Raw genomic sequence first — 19,455 nt, 5'->3', positions numbered from 1 at the left:
GCTCCAACAACTCTAAGAGCAATTAGTACCTTCGTTTCCCAAGTTCCTAACAAATGTATCCTGTCACCTGATTTACTCCCGTAAAATTTAGGTGCTGAGATTCACTCAGGTCCTCCAGTTAATAAAATTTTTTATCATTTTCCAAATAAAAATGGATCCCTTGCTACGAGGAAAAATTCATTGAAATCTTCTTAAATGATCTTTTAGGGCAAAGGGGAAGGATTACATCAAATTTAGCTGGACTAAAAATGCCTCTGATGGAGATTTTATTTTTATATTACGTTGGTGGGTATTCATTAAAGCCACATCAGCTGCTCATCGTGGGAGATTCTAAGTAGTTTGGTAACATACGAATGAAGTGTCACAGTAATTCAAAGCTCCAGGGTTGTTCAACAAGCACCTGTCAGGAAAAAATGTATTGTATCCAGTCAAGTCAGCAGCTACATAATTGATTATATGCATCTTTAAAATGCAACATTAATTACTTCATTAAACAAAATTAGCTAAATTAGGCTAAAAATCTCTCCTCTCTTTCTTCCTGTGTAACTATAGGTACATTTGTAAACCAGGCCTGGACCCTCACCTTCTTGCTAACATCTCCACACCTTGTAAGATGTCTAGAGGAATGAAAAGATGTCCTAAGAGTTTGAGGAGGATCCACTTGGTACAGATACTGCAGAAGGCAGCCACAGAGCTGTCTTGCAATGGCCAAAGGTATATCAAGCTTCAACAAAAAGAAAGAGCATCAGATAGAACCTCAGCAAGCAGCACTGTACACTTCCAGTCAGTCCCAAAGCAGTCTGAAAAAACTTCCAAAATTAAAAGACAGCATCAAGACTATCCACATTACACCTGGGGTCCTTCCAGATTGCAGGACTAGACTGTCACATAGTCAGATTTAGAGAGCACTGGTCTGCCCACTGATATCTTTGGGCCTTTGCTGTGTTCAGGTTTGGCACTCAACATGAATCTTGCTAGGGAAAAGAAGGAATTCAACACATCCTAGATAAACAAACATTTCTCAAATAACATGCATGCAAATTCAGCATAGATTACAAACCATGCAGTCAGTGACTCATTACTATGTCAATATCTAGACTTCCATCAAGATAGAATGTAAAATTCTCCGGTCTGTTTTCTAAATATCCTTTCAAGCTAAAAAAAAAAAAAAAAATAAAAAAAAAGAGACCATGCTAGTAGCCACGTATAGCAGTTATCTTCCACCTAGTAGCTGAGGAAAACAAGCCATACAAAGATATCACATCACTCATTTGAGTCCTTTATTTAAAATGTTACACTGCCTAAAAACATTTACAGATACTTATACCGACACTACCTACACTACCTTCACATTCCCACTCAATGCCATATGTCTTCAGGTTTTTTTAATGAGACCTCATCATGCAGCTTTTAATAAACCAAAATCTCCAATCTGCTAATGGAGCTATCAATAGGACTATTCTGGAACAATTCTGAAGAATTAATGGACTCCCAAAGTAAGTACGACCAGTAATAAAGTGTAAAACATCTAATCTTCTTTTCCTTTTCCATTCTATTTTGGATGCACACTGAGTTATTTTTTACCATGAGAATAGTAATTTGATACCCATTTCCAAAACATCACAGCATAATTCAGTTTGGAGGGGATCTCAGTAGTTCTCTAGTATAACCTGCTGCTCAAAGCAGGGTCTGCAATGAGACATTAGACCAGATAGTGACACTTTGCAAGGTTCAGTCTTGTTTATGAGTTCCACTGCACTTGATTTTCACCACATATTTTATAGATGACATAATAAAATACATACAGTAATCATATATCTGTGTGATAAGAACACCATGCTTCTAAGAAAACAAGGTATATTTTTTAAAACTAAAATCCCAAAAAGAAGACGAGAATATTGCCCTTGAGCAAGTATCCCTTGCACAGGTAGTTTACAAACTCCATTTGGACACTGGTATTTTACATTTGTTTAAAGAATCACTATGGCAAGTAAGAAAACTGATCATTTTCCATCTTCTTCAAATCAGTCTCTACCACTTCCTATTAATTTTATGCTAACATAAATATTTCAGCACTCTTTTTAACCATATGGTTGAGCTGCTTGTATACGAAGCAACTGGCTTCAGTCATTACTCTTTTTTACAAAGACAGACTACTCAGATGTTGACTGCTTTAACATCTATAGATTATACTTGTCTTGTGGGCATTGGTGTCCAACACTGTCAGTGCGACTTTTTTACTATATTACGTCCTTCTCTGTGCATCTGCCCTTTGTGTGTTTTCTTTGCCTGAAAATACCAGAGTGCTTCAAGTATACTTCATGTTTAAGCTGGAAAGGTACAGACAGCAGCAAGAAGCCAAATTCAAACAGCAAATGTGAAGAGGAGGTTGCTTTCTCTAAAAGCTTTTAAATTACACAAAAGCAGAACACTGCATACATAGAGTACAGCTGAGGGTGTGTAGCATTCTGCACTGAAGTAAATATGAATAACATTGACTAGGTCTGTCCTAGTAGAATCCCTAATCTGGAAGTCTTGATCTAATTACATGACGTGTACAGATAATTAATCCACTTACCAGCTAATCCTTTCAAAAGGCTGGGTGAATTTCAATACTTGAGAGAGGCAGTATGCAGCTGGTAGACTTGACCTTTTCAAGCAATACCGTATATTCTGTGTAACAACATACTTGATAGGAAAACTAGTTTATGGATGAATCACTAGTATTGTACATGTGCATGTGCCTTAGATCTGTGCAAGCCTCTGCATGGCAAAATAAATGAAGGAGAACATAAAAAATAACTTTTTTTATGAATGTGTACATAGGGAGTGACAACAAACTAGAAGAGACAAGGGTAAAGTAAACAGGAACGAAAGCTAAAGGGGTCAAGGTAGCTTGGAAAAAGGCAGAGGAGTCTGCAAGAAGAGGAGCACAGTTCCCTACAAAACACTTCCCTCTGGGGAGACAAGAGGAAATCAAGTGGCCAGGTATCTCTTCACCTCATTTCAGTGGCAAGTCCATCAAGCACAGAAGAGAAATTAAAAGACCCCAGAAAAGAGGTCTTTTCTTATAAAAAACCAAATCATCCCCAGGATGATCCACATCCACTTTATGCACTTAGGTGAGGTCAGAACTCTTGAAGGAGGGAAGGGAATGTGGTATGTGACTGTGCACAACAACCCACAAACACCAGAATTGATAACTAAAGATGTGAAAGCAGATTCATTCCTACATGCTTCTAAAAAATGATTCATCAAAGACTGAGCCATCTAAAATTTAAATTTAAAAAAAAAAAATTTTAAAAAGGACAACAGAATAGTTGCTTGTAGGCTTAATTTTTCTGGACAAAATCTTTTGTTAAATGAAAGATTTAGGAGTTGTATATATGTTATAGAGTTTTAGACATGTACAAAAATGTATTCAATAACAAAGCTTTAAGTATCAACACTGACTTTTGTGTTTCTGTTGGTTTTGCTGTTTCCTTTTTTCTGAACACTACACTTAATTGAATGCAAACACATACCATCATACAAGAAGAATGATTTTTCTGTCCACTGCTCTCCTTGATTATTTAATTTACTTCAGTCTTAAAACAATGAGAAAGAAGACATGAACTGAGCCTCGTGTTTACTGCATTTATGTTAACTAACTTTTCATAATTTATTTTCACAACCTTCAGATCCAGATCTAATCTTCTCCATCACATTTCCTTCCCGCAATTATCTTAATCTTACAACAGCAATAAAACCCTGTCAAACACTTAACTGCCTAACACAAAAACAAAAACTCTAAGTATTTTCCAAAAATCCCACCATTCTTGCAGCCTATTCCCACTGTATTCCACTGCCAAGTCACAGATACTTTTCTGCAATTGCATTTCTACACTTTTGTCCTGTTTGACACAGTAATTCTGACTCAATATTGTATTCCATCTGCTGAAATCAAAAGGCAATAGGGCTTCCTATGATGCCATTCAATTTCCTCTCTGAACATTACAGTGCATGCAGCATCTACCGTGAAATGGGAAAGGGAATTTAACCAGAAAAAAGCTCAAGCTGCAAAACTGAAATGTGATGTGGAGGCCTGACAAAGTTTACCAGGGTTGACAAGACTTAGTGTTTCAGATGAACTCAAAATGCTCCAGAAGTTAGTTTTCCATTAAACTATCAAAATAGCAATGCAGACATGGATCCAGGTTAAATGTGTAAGTTTAAAACTAAAGATTAGTGTTCCTTTCAATTCAAATTGCCATCTTTCAGTACTGTTAAACAGGAGAGGGCTAAAGTTAGCAATATCACCAGAAATATGAATGAGCCGGACCAGCAGGGGGAAACTGGGTACATTCAGCTTATAAATCTGTGCTGTGACATTTCAGAATGAAAACCACTTTGCACTCTCCACACCCTCAGCGCCTGCAAGATGTTCTTACAGTCACAGCAGCAAGTGCGAGACACGGCAAGTTCCTACTCCGCTCGGTTACTTTATACTTCCTATATTAACCTGGTAGGACTGGACGCAAACCAAAGGGGCCTTTTGTCGGGGAGATGCCACGGACGATGCAGTCGAACAGAAAGCTGATCTGCTCTCCTTCAGCGCAAGAGAGGAAAAAGACACCAGCCCCTGCAAGGAAGCACGACATAAATATGCGGTTTTCACTTGGATACATTAGAAATATATTTAGCTGGAACTATTTATAAAGTAGCAATCAAAAGAGTGTTAAGTGTAAGCCATGAAAACAAGTCAACAGGACATTCTCCAGGGAAAAGGAATAAAAAATTCAGGTCAGCACACACACTATAACACAAACACATAAAAATTCAAGAGCTACCTAATAATTTATGTTAATTTTCTGACATTCAGGCACTTAGAGTGATGTCACACAATCATAAAATGGCTTGGGTTGGAAAGTACCTTAAAGATCACTTAGTTCCAATCCCCTCTCAATGTCAAAATAGAAGACTTATTCTTATCAGCTGTCTGGGTCTCTTATTTACCCCTAAAATTTTGTAGGCCTAATCTTATGGCAAATGTCAAAGATACTAAAGTGTCTCCAGCAAAATGAATTAAGTTAATTCTACTTTTAACCAGTTTTAACCAAGAGGAGTTTTTTATATACCAATGAATTATGATTTGGTTATATTGCTGGATTATAGTATAAATTTTCCTAGACTAAATCCTATGTGTCTATTATTAACAGAACGTAATACAACTCCACAGGTTGTCATCAGATCTTTACCCTTTGCTCTATTCTGATATTTGCTTTCCATTCATTAAGAATAGCCCCAAGCAAGATTAGAATGAGAATCACTAAACAAACAAACAAGTTATGAGCTCCATGATATATGACTATGTGAACAACACAAAAGACTAGAAGGGCTCCACAGGATATTTTATTTGAGAATTATCAGTCCAAATATAAAGCACATCAGGAAAAAAATATTATCTTAAAATATCAGACAAAATTTCAGGGACATAATAATTCAATACCAGATACCAGAAAGAAATGAAATTAGCATACAGACCTTGAAGAAGCACTGCCACTTCCCCAGGCCCATGCATATAGAAAACTACAATACCAGATCTTAGACCTGCAGTAGGGTTTTGCACATTACTTTCCTAGGGACTTGAGTCCCTAATCTGGACATATGTGTTTGACTTCTGCCTGTCTCTAGCCAATTCTGAGTTGCATTAATATTTTTTCCAATTTTACTGAAAGCAGAAGAGCTGGTTGGTCTTGACCAGAATTACTTTATCCCCATCACTTTCCACACATGCCCTGTCATATCCAACAGGATACTCACATTTCACTTAAACAACGGACACACTTTTAACAGCTTGACGAAGGGCTATGGGATCCAAACAAAAGGAATAATAGAGAGTGGACCACAAACCACATTAACTATTTTAGTAAATTAGATATAACCAGCAAGCAGTAAACTGGAAAAACATATTCTGGTCCACACTCTTCTGACATTCTCAATTTATGTCACATCTAAGTCTCTGCCTGTTCTGCTTAAATCTATTCAAGATAACATTGTTAGCAACATCTTCATAACTTGATTTGTCACTCCACCACATTTGCATCTCTTCACATCTTGCTTATCAAAAATTCTTCAGCCAAAGAAACAAATACACACCCTGGCTTCAGGATCAGAGACCATCTAGGAGATTGATTACAACACTAATCACACAGTTTGACAAGTATGAAGGTTTCTGGTGGTGACTCATTTGCAGTCTTGCCCCATTTCCCCTCCCCAAGAGATGCCAAAGTCAGAGAACACTGTATTAGGGGGAAAAAAAAAAAACTGGCTGCAATGTATTCAGGAATGATTTGAAATTCAGCCTTTTCTTTGAGCTCACTTCTCCCTGCACAGAGTAGAGGGAGTCTGTGGAAATCAGTTTGCCCAATCCTGGATGGTATGACTCTTCCCCCATGAATCAGATCAATGCCAGAAGCCACATCTTTCTTGAGGGAGCAGGGCAGCACAAGGCTTTGCTGGATGACCTTCGCATTCCATGCACAATAAGCAAGCAGGATACAGAGAGAACATAGCAGAGGACATTCCTATCTCAAGCACAGTGATACACTATGTGGCTTGATAATTCAGCAGAATCCTACACATGCATGTTGCCATTCAAGAAGAAAATGATACCTCAAGTACTTCTGTACATAAAGAGTATACCTGGGCCAGTTTGTTCTTTTATGACTATTATCAAGAGTTACCTAAACTCCTAATGGGCTCTACAAGCCTTTGACTTTAATAGAAACTAAAAAAAATAAATGTGCTCATGCAAGCTGGCTGCTTAATTCAAATACTTATTTCAGCAAAGAAGTATCACTCATTTGGAAATCCCAAAACCAAATGTGATTGCCTTCATATAACAGTGTATGTCCATGCACGTGTGGATGCGAATCCAATATACACATAAAATATTTCTTTGTAGATTCTGTTATTCACATGAACACCTTAATTGTTGATTGACTCTCACAGGAAACATTCTCTTTCCTGTTTTGCTAGACAGAACTAGATTGCAAGTGAAGGAAGAAGTCCGAGGGTCCTCACTAAAAACATCAAGTGAGATGAACGAGTAGGTAAGGTTTAACTAAGTAATGTTTCAAAAGCATACATAAAAACAAGTAATTACATTTCTTTTCTGCTCTCTGCAGAAAACTGACAAATTCACTACCAGAAACTACACATCCCAGTCACGTGCTGGATCAGATTTGGTGCACAGGCATTTGGAAGCTGAGGAATATGTGGTATGCATCCCTGTAATACCACGCAGCTGTTTACCAGACTGAAGGGCTCACTCACACTCTCCATGGGGTAAGAGACTTGGTGAAAAGCAGCCTGCAATCACTTGCACAAGGCTGAAACACTAAGCCAGTCCTCTGTGTCAGTCAGTAAAGCATTGTACAGTCCCTCAAACATTCAAGAGAAGTTGCCAATCTCATAAAACTTCCAAATACTACTAAATCCTGCTAATGTTTGATTTTAATTTATCATACTAAAACAGCAAACCCATTTGCAAACACGCCCTCACAATGGACAAAAATTACCTCAACCTCTGTACTGTGTGTGAAAGCAGGGAGGAAGAGTCAGTCCCTTCCATTAATTACTACTCCTAACAGCTGCCAGACAATGTCAGAACCTGAAGTCTTTTAGCTACAGGACAGGTACGAACCACGGCAGTTCATTTCGTGGCCATCAGCATATTGTCCAACCAGTACATCTCAAACCTGGGCTTGAGAACCCCCTTTAGGGAGTATTTCCGGCTGTTTTTCTCTCTGGGGAAAATGACAAAGGGTGTTCCTAGTATTGCCAACTAAGATATGGGCATGACTACTGAAAATAGGATAAAATTGGTTGTTGTCTGCAGTACGTCTAAGAAGGAGACAGCACAGAGCAATATCTGCATATTAGCAGAAGTTTTAATCTACACAACTCAGAATTTTTCAAGAAATTCCAGATCTTGCCCCAGTTTAACCACTCCTACTACTTTTAATTTTCAAATAAATGCAGAAGTGGAAAGATGGAAGGAAAGATGGAAGGAAAGACAGAAGGAAGTACCTAATTTTATCAAAATACCAAAACAATCACAGAAATACTCCTGCTTATCTTGCAGTTAGCAGCATCAGCATTTGTTTTTCCAAAGGACACTAAGGGTCCTACAGGTTCCTTTCTTCCAGGAGACACTGTCAGAAAACATGACACAGCTTTAAACCAGGCTCTGGAAGCTAATCCTGAAGCACTTGAACATTAAATTCTCACAGTATTAACATGCCCTTTTATTACCCTACTTGAATTTTTTCACATTGACCTCCAAGTCAAGATTCTCCTGGCAACTGGTCATTTTTATCAGTGCGCACTAATTAAGCAAGCAGCTTAGGAAAGTGAGAGGCTCCTTTTTTCCAGCCTGTTCCTCTATGTAAACCTCTCAATTGACTCCCAGGCCAAGATGCCTGCTTTTTTGCAAATGGTATGTGTGATTAAGCTTCAGCTACAGAGAGAGCAAAATTTTGCCCCAGAGAATAACTTATCCGCAGCTTTTGGAAGCAGAAAAAGTATTTTCTAATCTCTACCAGTACAGTTGTGATGCTAAAAGTAAGAGAAGTTCAAAATGTAAATGCTCTTTTTCCTATTTATGAATAAGCCTGTGTTAACCATCTTGAAAATGCACCCCGATTTAATGTTTGGAATCTCAGCATTATCTCAGATGGTTTCTCTCCACCTGGATCGAGCACCAAAGCCTTTGGAGTTGAACAAAACCTGTACTGAGCAACTAATTCCAGAACACAATTAATTATTTTATATTTATGAAAAATTTTGTAAGGAAGCAAGAATCAGAAAACTAAAACCAATTCATGCCCTTTCAGACCTCACTTTTACACAGATATATCCAAAAGTAAGCTCTGCTTCTGTTTGGGGCTTCATGGGTTTTAATATGGAGAGGAGAGGGAATCGAACCACAAGATCACTGGTTCCTTTTATTTAGGTATTTACTACAGTGGTATTTAAACCTTAAATTCACTAATCCTCTGGATTCAGAGCTCCACAGGAAGAATGTGAGCAAAGATATGGTTTAACCTGTAGGAAAGTAACATTAATAATAGAGTCTGCATAATATTATGCGACATTTCGATGACAGGGTAATGGAGAGTACTTTTGTTTAGGAAATAAAACAACTTCCGTAATAACATATTTTTTCCTGAACATTACTTGCTTGCCTATTCTTCAAGAATTCCAGAAGATTGAGGTAAGAGAGTCAAACACCTGAAGAAAGATGGTCTTTCTCTTTGCCAACATCCTTCTGTCAAAAATAACCAGAGTTACATTTTTATTTACAATACAATATTCTATTTACAAAAAGCATTTTCTTATAGTGGCAATATTAACTCAATTGTTTAGAGTAAACACATATTTAAATGTTGTTATGCTTGCAGATATGTTTAGGTGCTCAGTTAAGGGCAACAGCTCCTTTAACAAGATAAGCTTGAACTTGTAAAGAGTTTCCAACTGTGACAGGCTATTTTGCACCTGCAGGAGAAAGGCAAAAACACCCTTTCATGGCAACTGAAAGGTCTGAGCTATCAAGACAGATGTTTCTTATGAATGATCAACAAATTGGGACCCTTTCCAAAGCACTCATCTAATTCGCATCACCTGCCAACTAAAAGCAAAAAAAGAGAATTCATACTTAAAAAAAGCAGGGACGCAGGAGAGCTATTGATGACCTCATGTTTCTTATCAGAAAGTTTAAGTTAAGTTTAAGGGAGGGAAAAAGAAACCAGCTAGGTAATCCAGGTTCCACCACCTGACCACTAGTTTCACATTTCACAGAATTACAGAACCAATTAGGTTGGAAAAGACATCTGAGATCATCAAGTCCAATCTTTGACTGGACATGTCAACTAGACCATGGCACTAAGTGCCACATCCAGTCTTAAACACCTCCAGAGATGCTTACCTCACCACCTCCCTGGGCAGTCTGTTCCAATGCTTGACAACCCTTTCTGTGAGGAAATTCCTCCTAATGTCCAACCCAAATCTCCCCTAGTGCAGCTTAAGACTGCGTCCTCTTGTCCTGTTGCTAGTTGCCTGGGAGAAGAGGCCAACCCCCACCTGACTACAACCTCCTTTCAGGTAGTTGTAGAGAGTGATGAGGTCATCTCTGAGCCTCCTTTTCTCCAGGCTAAACAAACCCAGCTCTCTCAGCCATTCCTTATGGGACTTACTCTCTAGACCCTTCCCTAGCTCCACTGTCCTTCTGTGGACCTGCTCCAGCACTTCAATGTCCTTCTTGTAGTGAGGGCCCCAGAACTGGACATGGCACTCAAAGTGTGGCCTCACCAGTGCCGAGTACAGGGGCACAATCACTGTCCTAGTCCTGCTGGCCACACTATTCCTGATACAAGCCAGGATACCATTGGCCTTCTTGGACACCTGGGCACACACACTGGCTCATGTTCAGCCACATCAGCTGTTGACAATGTATCGTTCATCCACATTTCATACTTCATGTTCCTTATGCACCTGGTCTAGTGAAAGGTGCCCCTGCCTGTAACAGTGGGGTTGGAACTGGATGACCTTTAAGGTCCCTCCCAACCCATACCATTCTGTGATTCTACGATCTGGCATCCTGGCCCATGGATTGAACTATTTAGGCTTTCTGCAATGTGGGGGTAAGTTACAGCAATACTCAGTAAGCACAAACCAGTTTAAATTCTTGGAGCATAGCAATTGTATCAGATTTAGAACAAGCTACAGAAAAAATGCCACAATTTAACTAAAGAACATAAATGAAGGACTACATATACATATATATATATATGTATATGTACACACACACATATATATATACACACACCCTACTATTTCTGGGCTTTCTTATACAAGTAATAGCTAATCTTGGGAACTAAGCATTTAAGCTTAGAAGCAGGGATCTAGGGTCTCTCCCTTGCAGTTGTGCTCCCAGTCTCAAGGCTTCAGACACATAGTCAGTTTTTCTCTTCTGATCTCAGTGACATTTCAATGCCTGGTTACACAGTGAGACAACTTCAAAGCCTTGTACTGGGCTGTTTTTTATGGGGGCACCAACCATTCCTCAGGAAGATAAAGATTTGAAGCCCTGCATATTGAAGGGGGCCAGGAACTTGGGTTTCCCACTCCATAGATGTATGGTAACCAGAATTAACATGCAGAGCAACAGCACACAAGTCCCAAGGAACAGGCAGAACAACTGTAAAAAAGTCCCAGGGAAGAACAATTTGCATTTGGATCACCTCTGAAACCTTCTAATTTTTCAGTTTGTTAATTGAAGAAAACCATTATTTTCACATTTCAGTATGCAAGTCAAACAACTTCACATTCAAACTGGCAGTCTGCATACCCACTGAACACCAGGGGTTTAGCCTGCAGAAGTCTACTCAGAACAGATCCTCTGATATGAGGCTGCCTGTATGACAAAGCAGTACAGCTGGTTCTACAGCCTCCACTTTGAATGAGACTACATTTTCATTTCTACAAGAGGTATCAAACAACTTTTAGAAGACAGGTTTCTATTTGTACTTACAGAAGCCGCACCTGGTACCCCCTTCAAAGATGAATCCATTTGGGACAGCTCCGTACCGGCGCAGATCTGAGAGCTTCCACTGCCCCATGACGCTGGGAGGAAGGTCTTTTGCAAGGACAAGAATGTCATTGCAGAAATGCAGGGTAGCAGGCCCGCTCTCTAGTTTGGTGCCAGGTGCTACAAAGACTTGAAATCTATGAACTATCAAATAAGGAAGAAAAAAAAATACTGTACAATATACAATTAAGGTACCATGACTTAAGTTACATAGGTCATTTCTATTCAGCTGTGGTTCTTGGACCAACCCCTGCCCACACCAGGAGACTCTAACATAAAGATTCTACATGGAACCCAGACAGCTCCATGAAAGTAACTGTAAGCTCCCTACTCTCTATTATGCCTGTTTAGAATTGGAAAAAACCCACTGTATCTTGGCTGGATGCTACAAATTATTACTTGTAATGCTACATTAATTAATACTAAATCTTCCAGGCTACTCCCTATCTCAGATTAGTCAGTTATCCAGCACACACTTCACTTACCTCTTCCATCCTTGCATCACTACACAGGTTTCTTTCTGTCTCCTCATCTAAACTGTGTTACTGCTTTCCTACATGCATGCACACAAATAACATGATGCCCAAAACCCAAGGCTCAAAGAAGTAGGCAAATTCTAACCGGATCTCTACCACTGACTCATTTGCAACCTTTAATAAACTGCTTTATTTCTTCCCTAGCAGTAGAATGGAGAAAATTACATTTTTCCACCTTTGTGATTCTTTTAGGAGTTGGTGATGGTAGATGCCCAGACATTTAAAATTACTAAGAAATTAAATGATTCATAGGTAATAAAACACTTTTAGATGTCAGTTAATTTTTCATATTTCACAGCCTAAATTTCAAAGGAGTGGAGAAAAAAAAAAGAAACACCTAGATCATTCAAGTTTACAAACTTCAGGTTCAAACTCCAACTCCAGTATCCCCTATATCGCAAGGGTCCTTACCTAAAGTAGCAGTCATTCTAGGCTGGTCTCCCATTCTGTCTTGCAGAGCCATTGCATTCTGAATAATAAGTTATTGGGATCACTGCAAGGGCTCAAATCTCAGTGTTTCAAAGGGAGCAATTTAAGTAAGCAAGCATATAATTCTCAAACAATAATTTCAACCCCCACTAGTCCTCTAGTTTCTCTCATATTGTGATTAGACAACAAAAGAAGAAAAAATAACACAGAAAAACAATTATAATTTAAAAACAACACCACCCAAAAACCTGTCTTAGCAGAGAGAGGCATCAAGACTGTTACATTTCCCAGCAGAGTTTTTTAGTAGAGTGTTTATCAAGAAGCACATAGATTTAGCTTTTGGTTATGTATTAAAGATCATACAAAAAGCTCCTTGCCTACAAAATTTACAGGGTAACTTCCAGGTAGTCTCAGTTCTTACAACTACTCTTCCCTGTTTCTTGCCCAGGCCTCTCCAAGCATCACACATTTCATCTTGGTCTGAGTCTTGCTTCTCATCTAACTACTTGCTGTATTCTTAGTTACGATCTGAGCTGTAAGTCAACTCCTCATCTATGACATGCATTTGGTAAGTTCCCTGAGGCTCCAGCAGAATTAGCCACAAAGTCATTCGAGTGAAATGTGCAAGGAGACAGAGATAGATCTAACTAACCACAGCTCTACTTACAGCTCTGCCAGTAGTGCTGCTAGGGAGCAAATCAATAGTCACACGATGTCCCCTTTTGGGCACACGGTTGTTATGCAACCTGCTTAAACATAAACTATGAAAAAGATAGCAAAACCATCGTGATGAGTAACGCTCAGTAAGGAGTCTTCAATATCATTTGGACCCCTCTGCTCAGTTAACTCTGCCCAGGACTTTGCTGACAATTAAACTGCGGGAGCAGAAGCATCAGGGTTCTTTCTGCTTCATAAATTAGGAATGGAGCCCACTCTTCACACAATCAGTTGCAAGTTACAGCAGCTGCTGAAAAGAGCTCCATCTCAAATTCTAGACCACTGTCAAAACACAGCATATCCAAATCTGAACAAAGCCAAAGTAGAAGAAAAAGCATATCTGAACATGAAGCTTTCTCCATATGCTGCTTTCTTGGCAAATTGGATTTTTTTTTCAAAATTCTCCCCAGCCATCAACTTCTCCTATTCTATGAAAGAAAAAAAAATTCTTGAAGACATAGAGCCGAATATACCCTTGAACAGCAGGTACTACTTAAATTCTTCATTTTCTTCAGCTAATCTTTTCCTCTTCACAGCTATTCACTGACCTGCAGTATGCTAAATTCTCAGAAAGAGTTGAGGGAGGGCTCAAGCACATTCCAGGAATCACATTCACCTCATCTGGCTAAAAACTGAGAGAAAACACTGGGAATTCCAGTGCAAATGCTTCCATTCTGTGGTCCTCATTCAAGAACAGTGTCAACTCCTTTCACTTTTTTTTTTTTTTTTTGCTTCCCAGACTCTGAGGTCATCTGTCCCTTGCCTATTTTTATCATCCAGCCACCTTACTTTCAAGGCATACAAAGGCACTCTTACTACACTTTAGGAAAAAACACTAGTCACCATCCTCTCTTCATATAAGTCTCCTCTCTTTTTCATTTCTGTCTACTCAAACTAGACTCACTTTAATTGGACTTCTTTCTCCTAACTGCAGCTTCACTGAAAGATAAAATCCTGGAAAAAATTCTATGCTCTGGTTTAGTCTCCTTCCCCTAAGCTTTTTTGCAGTTAACTTTCTACAGATTACTATCATTTCAACCAATTATACTTGTTGTCTTACTTCTGCATTTCTCCACTTCCACACACATTCTCCTCCCCCACTTCATCTTTACTCCATGGTTGCACATGTCATCATCCAATAGCCTCTATTCCTACCTCATTCACAGTTTTCCTTGAAAAAAACTCTTCACTGCTTTTGCATTTCCTCCAATAACAACCATAACCCTCACACCCAGATTGAGATTACCTTGTTCATCCCAGCACTGCATCAGTGCAAGATCATAAAAACCAGACCTACCCTGTCAAATTCAAATTCTCCTTGAGGTTTTAGGACAAATTTATGCTATATATATATCTGAAATCTAAAAAAAAAAAAAAGAAATAGAACTGGAAGACAACACAGTTGTATCATCAAAGTGTACCAGTGACTCCAGCTACTTGTGCTGGTACTGTTCAGAAACCCCCGTAACCTTTCCTGTTATGCAAGACTTCATATTTGATAGCTCTGAGAGGTACATCCACACATCTCACTTCTGATACTTCTACATTTTTTTACTGAAAAATTCCCAGGCCATCTTTCAACATACGTACTGCAAAGGAACGAGCCACAAACCCAACAGATGGCACAGCATATGTAACAAATGATAAAGATGGCTAATGTGTGTCTCCCACACACCTACCCTCCTTCCCTAGTTATGACTAAACAAACATAAGACAGATACTATGGATTACCAACATCATCACTCTTTGTTCACTACTGTACATTTTAGAGCTGCTATCCAAGAAAATAAAATAAAAGGATGCAGAAAAGTGAAGTTAGCTGGAGAGAATGTGTCTGATGACAATCATTATTGCAAGAAGTCTCTTTCTGAAATGGGACACTAGCAGCAATAAGCATTATCAATGCAACACCTAGCGGGCAGCTCAGAAAAATGGGCCTGAACTAGCCAAGTACAACTCAGAACTCTGCATCTCTTAATTCATGTTCCCAGAATCCCTGAGTAAACTGTAGGACCAAGTCTGATCACTTTGTTTCAAAGCTACACACTGTCAGTGCCAAAATCAAAAACCTAAGTTAAGAGGTCTCATAGTTATCCATCAGTATTGGGCAGTACTGTAGTCAAAACCTATCATAAGGGACACCTGCTTTAATATCTAAGGGGAAGACCAGTCTCTTCACTCTTAGATGAATGACAGACAGTCTTTTCCTGTACTTTTTTATCTGCATTTTAGTTTTGCTTTTCTTTGGTTTTTTACCATATGAGGGCAGGGGGAATTGTGGGGAGAAGGTGCAAGAAGACAGAGGTTACCTTCCCCCAAACTGTAGCGTATTCGTACATCCCACGCGTACATTGTTTCCTTGTTCTCAAATCCCAGCATCACAACTTGAGAGAGACAGATGATTGCGAGTGTGTGATTCAGGCCCTCATAGGAGAGCCCAGGCTCCAAGCCACAGATGTCTTCTAAGGTCATGCTGCTCCTCTCCTTGTGCCCTTTTGCTCGTTCAGATTTATCCTTGTACACCAGCATGAGCAAACAGTCTAAAAGAAGCAAAACTGTCAGAGATGATGAGGCAGAGCATAGACCGCAACACATTTCTCAGCACTCTGCTGCAATACAAAGGTGCTTTAGAAAACTGCATGAAATCAATGTAAGAACTCGGATTCCTTTTCCCACCCCACCCCCAGGTAGTTTGTAGCCCTTGTTTTCAGGAAGCAAACACTGAAGGCATGTTCCAAGAGTAATCTGCAATAAGGAAATAAGGAAGCCAGTAACAAGTCTTCCCTATTTTACTCATCAAAGTCCAGTGGCTTTTTTCAGATACTCTCCCGAGTCTGGCGGGGACTGACTCATTAATTCTGAACATTAGGAGTTATGCTATGATACTGTTCACATTACAAACTCTAAGGATCGAGAGGCTATTGTCATCTGTATTTCCATCAGAACATACTGAACCACAAACGAAATTCTTACAGTAGCTCCCAGATTACCCAACTACTAAATGACGAGCACTGCGAGATTGTTCATGCCGGCTCAGGTTTCCCAACTAAATGCTACACAGTAGCCCTTGCTAAAAATCATTATGTGCCACACCTTCTTTTATTTATTTATTTTTTAGTGTTTGCTTGTCTCACTAGTTGTTTTTAACTCCTTCCTAGAGGTGTTTATTACACAGCAACTGTGCAACAGAAGGCGGCAATTCAAGTGTCACAGTCCCACGGGAAAAGCATATTTCACAAGCAAATGCAAAAAACAAGAAAAAGGGGAAGAGACCTCTCCCACTTTTTGCATTTATGACAAAAGCAGCCCTCTTTCCTCCAGGTTCCTCTCCTATCACACAGCACTCAGCTGTAAATTAAATTAATGGTCAATACCAAAGCTGCAGCATCCACAGCTTAAACTGAGTTACAAACCACAGAGAGAAAGACCCCCTGCACCGTTTTATGAATGTTGGGCTGTGGTGCTCTGAGCCCTGGCGAGGTGCCCTGGGACACTTGGCTGGGCAAGGACTGGCAAATCTCCAAACAGATGAAAAATGACTGAAAGACTGAACTGTCTGCTAACTAATGCAGATCCCCAATTGTCTTTGTGCACCTGTTAGCAAAAACAGCTGCAACCACGATGTTTAAGCATTCTACAATACAGTTGTGTGCCTGAAGAAACAACAACTATGGTTTACGTAGCAAGAAAATCAAATCAGTGGGGGCTTTTTTTTTGTAAACCTGGCTAATTTAGCTAGAATAAAAATACTACTTTTGAGGAATAAGCTACATTGAGTTCATTGATAGATGAGGCTCCCTCATCTATCCCCTTCAAACTTGGCTTACTTAATTTCAAACTTGGCATTAGAAATCCAGGCCCACATTCACGTGTCCAGATACCAGCTCTAGGATCAACACATGCCCTTTCACACAGAGAAGTTTCACAGATTCAGATGAGATACGGGTATTTAAGACACTAAAAAATTACTGTAACAGCTCAGGTAACAAGAATTAGGTTTGAAGAGCTTCAATTACTATGAAACCTTCAGTCTACCAGCAACAGCCCAGAAAAGACGCCGTAATCCATTCTGCAGCAATGCAGATTCACATTTTCTAAGTGACAACATTTAGCCCTGAAAAGATATTCTTTTGGGCCCAAATGTTTTCCCTGTTGGGAATAGATGGGAAAACCTAAAACCCACTTTTCCCTCTGCAGCAGTAAAACATCAGCTCTGTGTAAGATTTTCAATTTCCCCTTCAGAAGCATGGAAACTATCTTTTTTTTCTTTTTTTTTCCCCTTAATTCAAAATGTCATTTTATTTTTAAATTGAAGTGATATTTTCTGTCAAAACACTGATCAAAAATAACTACCAAGCTTACAATGCCAGCTTTTTTTTTTACATACACCCAGCAATCACCCTGAAGAAATAATAATAATTCAAAAAAAAAAAAAAAAAAAAAAAGAAAAGAAAAAAATTTCCATTTTAAACGGGCACCAAACCCAATAGCTCTGCTTTGGAAAGTCACTTTTCCCGTTGTTTTTAGCCTGGCATTAAGCTGCACAGGAGCTCGCCCCGAGGCCGGACAAAACTTTTGGAGAGCCCTGCCAAGGGTGCGCACCCCGAGGGGAGCCCTGCGAGCCCCAAGGGACCCGAGCCCTGTCCCCCACCGCCGGGACGAGGAGGAGGAGGGACACTCCGGCCCTGCCTCCCCCCAGCCCGGGCCCCCTCTTACCTGCCACCGGGGAGGGCTTGCGCAGCACCAGCCACCTGCTCTTCCACTGCAACGAGAGGCAAAGGGACAGGGTTAGCCAGGGCCGGGCAGGGGAGAGCGGGCTCTCTCCCCTCGGGGAAAAGGGGCGTCGGTCGGGGACCCCCGGCCCCGCAGGGCCGAAGGGGTGCTCGGAACGGGGACCTTTTTTCCGTCCCTCAACTTGACGTGACCCTCCACCACCACGGAATCCGTCATCTTCAGTCATGATTCCGGACAGCTGCGCCGGCTCGCTGCGCCCGCCCCACGCTCCGGCCGCCCGAAGGGTCACTTCCAAAATAGCCTTAGGAGGGCCCCGCGCGGGCGGCGCGGCACTGCCCGGCCCCACCGCGCTGGGGGGAAAGGGGGTCCCGGGAACCGTTTCACTGACTTCTTTGTTCACGTATTTTACTGTGCGCGTGGTTTTGGTTTGCTTGCGGGTTTGGGTTTGTTTTTTTTTAATCATTATTACTTTTTTTCTCCAGGGTTTCAGAGCGGGAGGCGCGGGCCGGCGCATCCGGAGCGTCGCAGCCCCGCTCGGGCCGCCTCGGTGGATCCGCTCGGGGCGGGGGTCCCGCCCCGATCCGGCTCCGGGCTTTGCGGCCGCCCGGAGGGGCAGCCCCGCTCCGGGCTTTGCCGCTGACCCGACAGGGGCTGCCCCGCGCCCGGGCGGCCGCAGAGCCCGGACCGGATTTTTGCTCGCGGAGCGGGGCCGGCAGAAGCACCCCCTTACCGCACCTTCCTTATAACGCCCAATTCTCACTTTTCAAAAGTGTAATTACAGCTCTGCTTGGCTCCCAGAAGACATGCAGCCAAGTAGCCCAGATAAAAATAATCTTCTCTTTTTTTTTTTCTTCTTTGCAATGCAACTGTCACAAGATAACAACACGCTTATGCCAAGTCCACAGCAGCTACAATTAATGGAATAAGATGTGTTAATGATGTCCTCAGATTTATTTCCACGAGCAATGGACTAATTAGAGTCCATTATTCCAAAAATACTCCTGCTGCATCTTATTTGATGGTAATTAGTTCTTCAGCTTTTTTGAACAGTACCACAGCACATTTTTCTTTCAATAGCATAACAGAAGGGGTTTTTAGATGTTTGCATTTATTTCTTTCCTTTTAATCGATCAGTTTGCATGGAATAACACAAAATTTAATAAAACCATCTTTAAGTGTGTTTTGTAATGAATTAGGAAAGTGTTCCACTGGCTTTGCATTCCAATTCAATTTCAATATAAAGTTAGGGAAAATATCAGATAAAATTTCACTAGTACATCTAAGTTGGACTTTCATTTTAACCAAAGTAATAACCACTTCAAGGAGGTGAAAACTATGGAAGATGAGTTTCCATGGGGTAATGCTCAACAGAAAGACAGAAGGCAGAAGGTGCTGGAGTGCCCTGCA

At 40.5% G+C, this 19,455-nt stretch overlaps 1 protein-coding gene across 2 annotated transcripts in view; it reads right to left on the bottom strand.

Moving 5' to 3' along the window:
- The window catches only part of DOK7 (docking protein 7), a 57,217-nt gene extending 38,658 nt beyond the window's left edge, over nt 1–18,559 (bottom strand). The window contains exons 1-5 of one of the 2 annotated variants that reach the window (XM_027718433.2): nt 18,211–18,559; nt 18,031–18,076; nt 15,624–15,869; nt 11,576–11,776; nt 4,502–4,621 (exon numbers count right to left, since the gene is read on the bottom strand). In XM_027718433.2, coding sequence (XP_027574234.1) covers nt 4,502–4,621; nt 11,576–11,776; nt 15,624–15,869; nt 18,031–18,076; nt 18,211–18,264 — 667 coding nt within the window. In that variant the 5' untranslated portion in view covers nt 18,265–18,559. The remainder of the gene's footprint in view (nt 1–4,501; nt 4,622–11,575; nt 11,777–15,623; nt 15,870–18,030; nt 18,077–18,210) is intronic. The other variant, XM_027718434.2, reaches the window with a different exon arrangement.
- Between the last annotated feature and the right edge of the window lie 896 nt (nt 18,560–19,455).

Source organism: Pipra filicauda, unplaced genomic scaffold, assembly GCF_003945595.2.
Source record: "Pipra filicauda isolate LSUMZ 115617 unplaced genomic scaffold, ASM394559v2 scaffold459_size522612_pilon, whole genome shotgun sequence".
NCBI classification, from domain to species: Eukaryota; Metazoa; Chordata; class Aves; order Passeriformes; family Pipridae; genus Pipra; species Pipra filicauda.
Note: the sequence above shows the minus strand (reverse complement) of the source record. Positions and strands in the feature narration are given on the sequence as shown.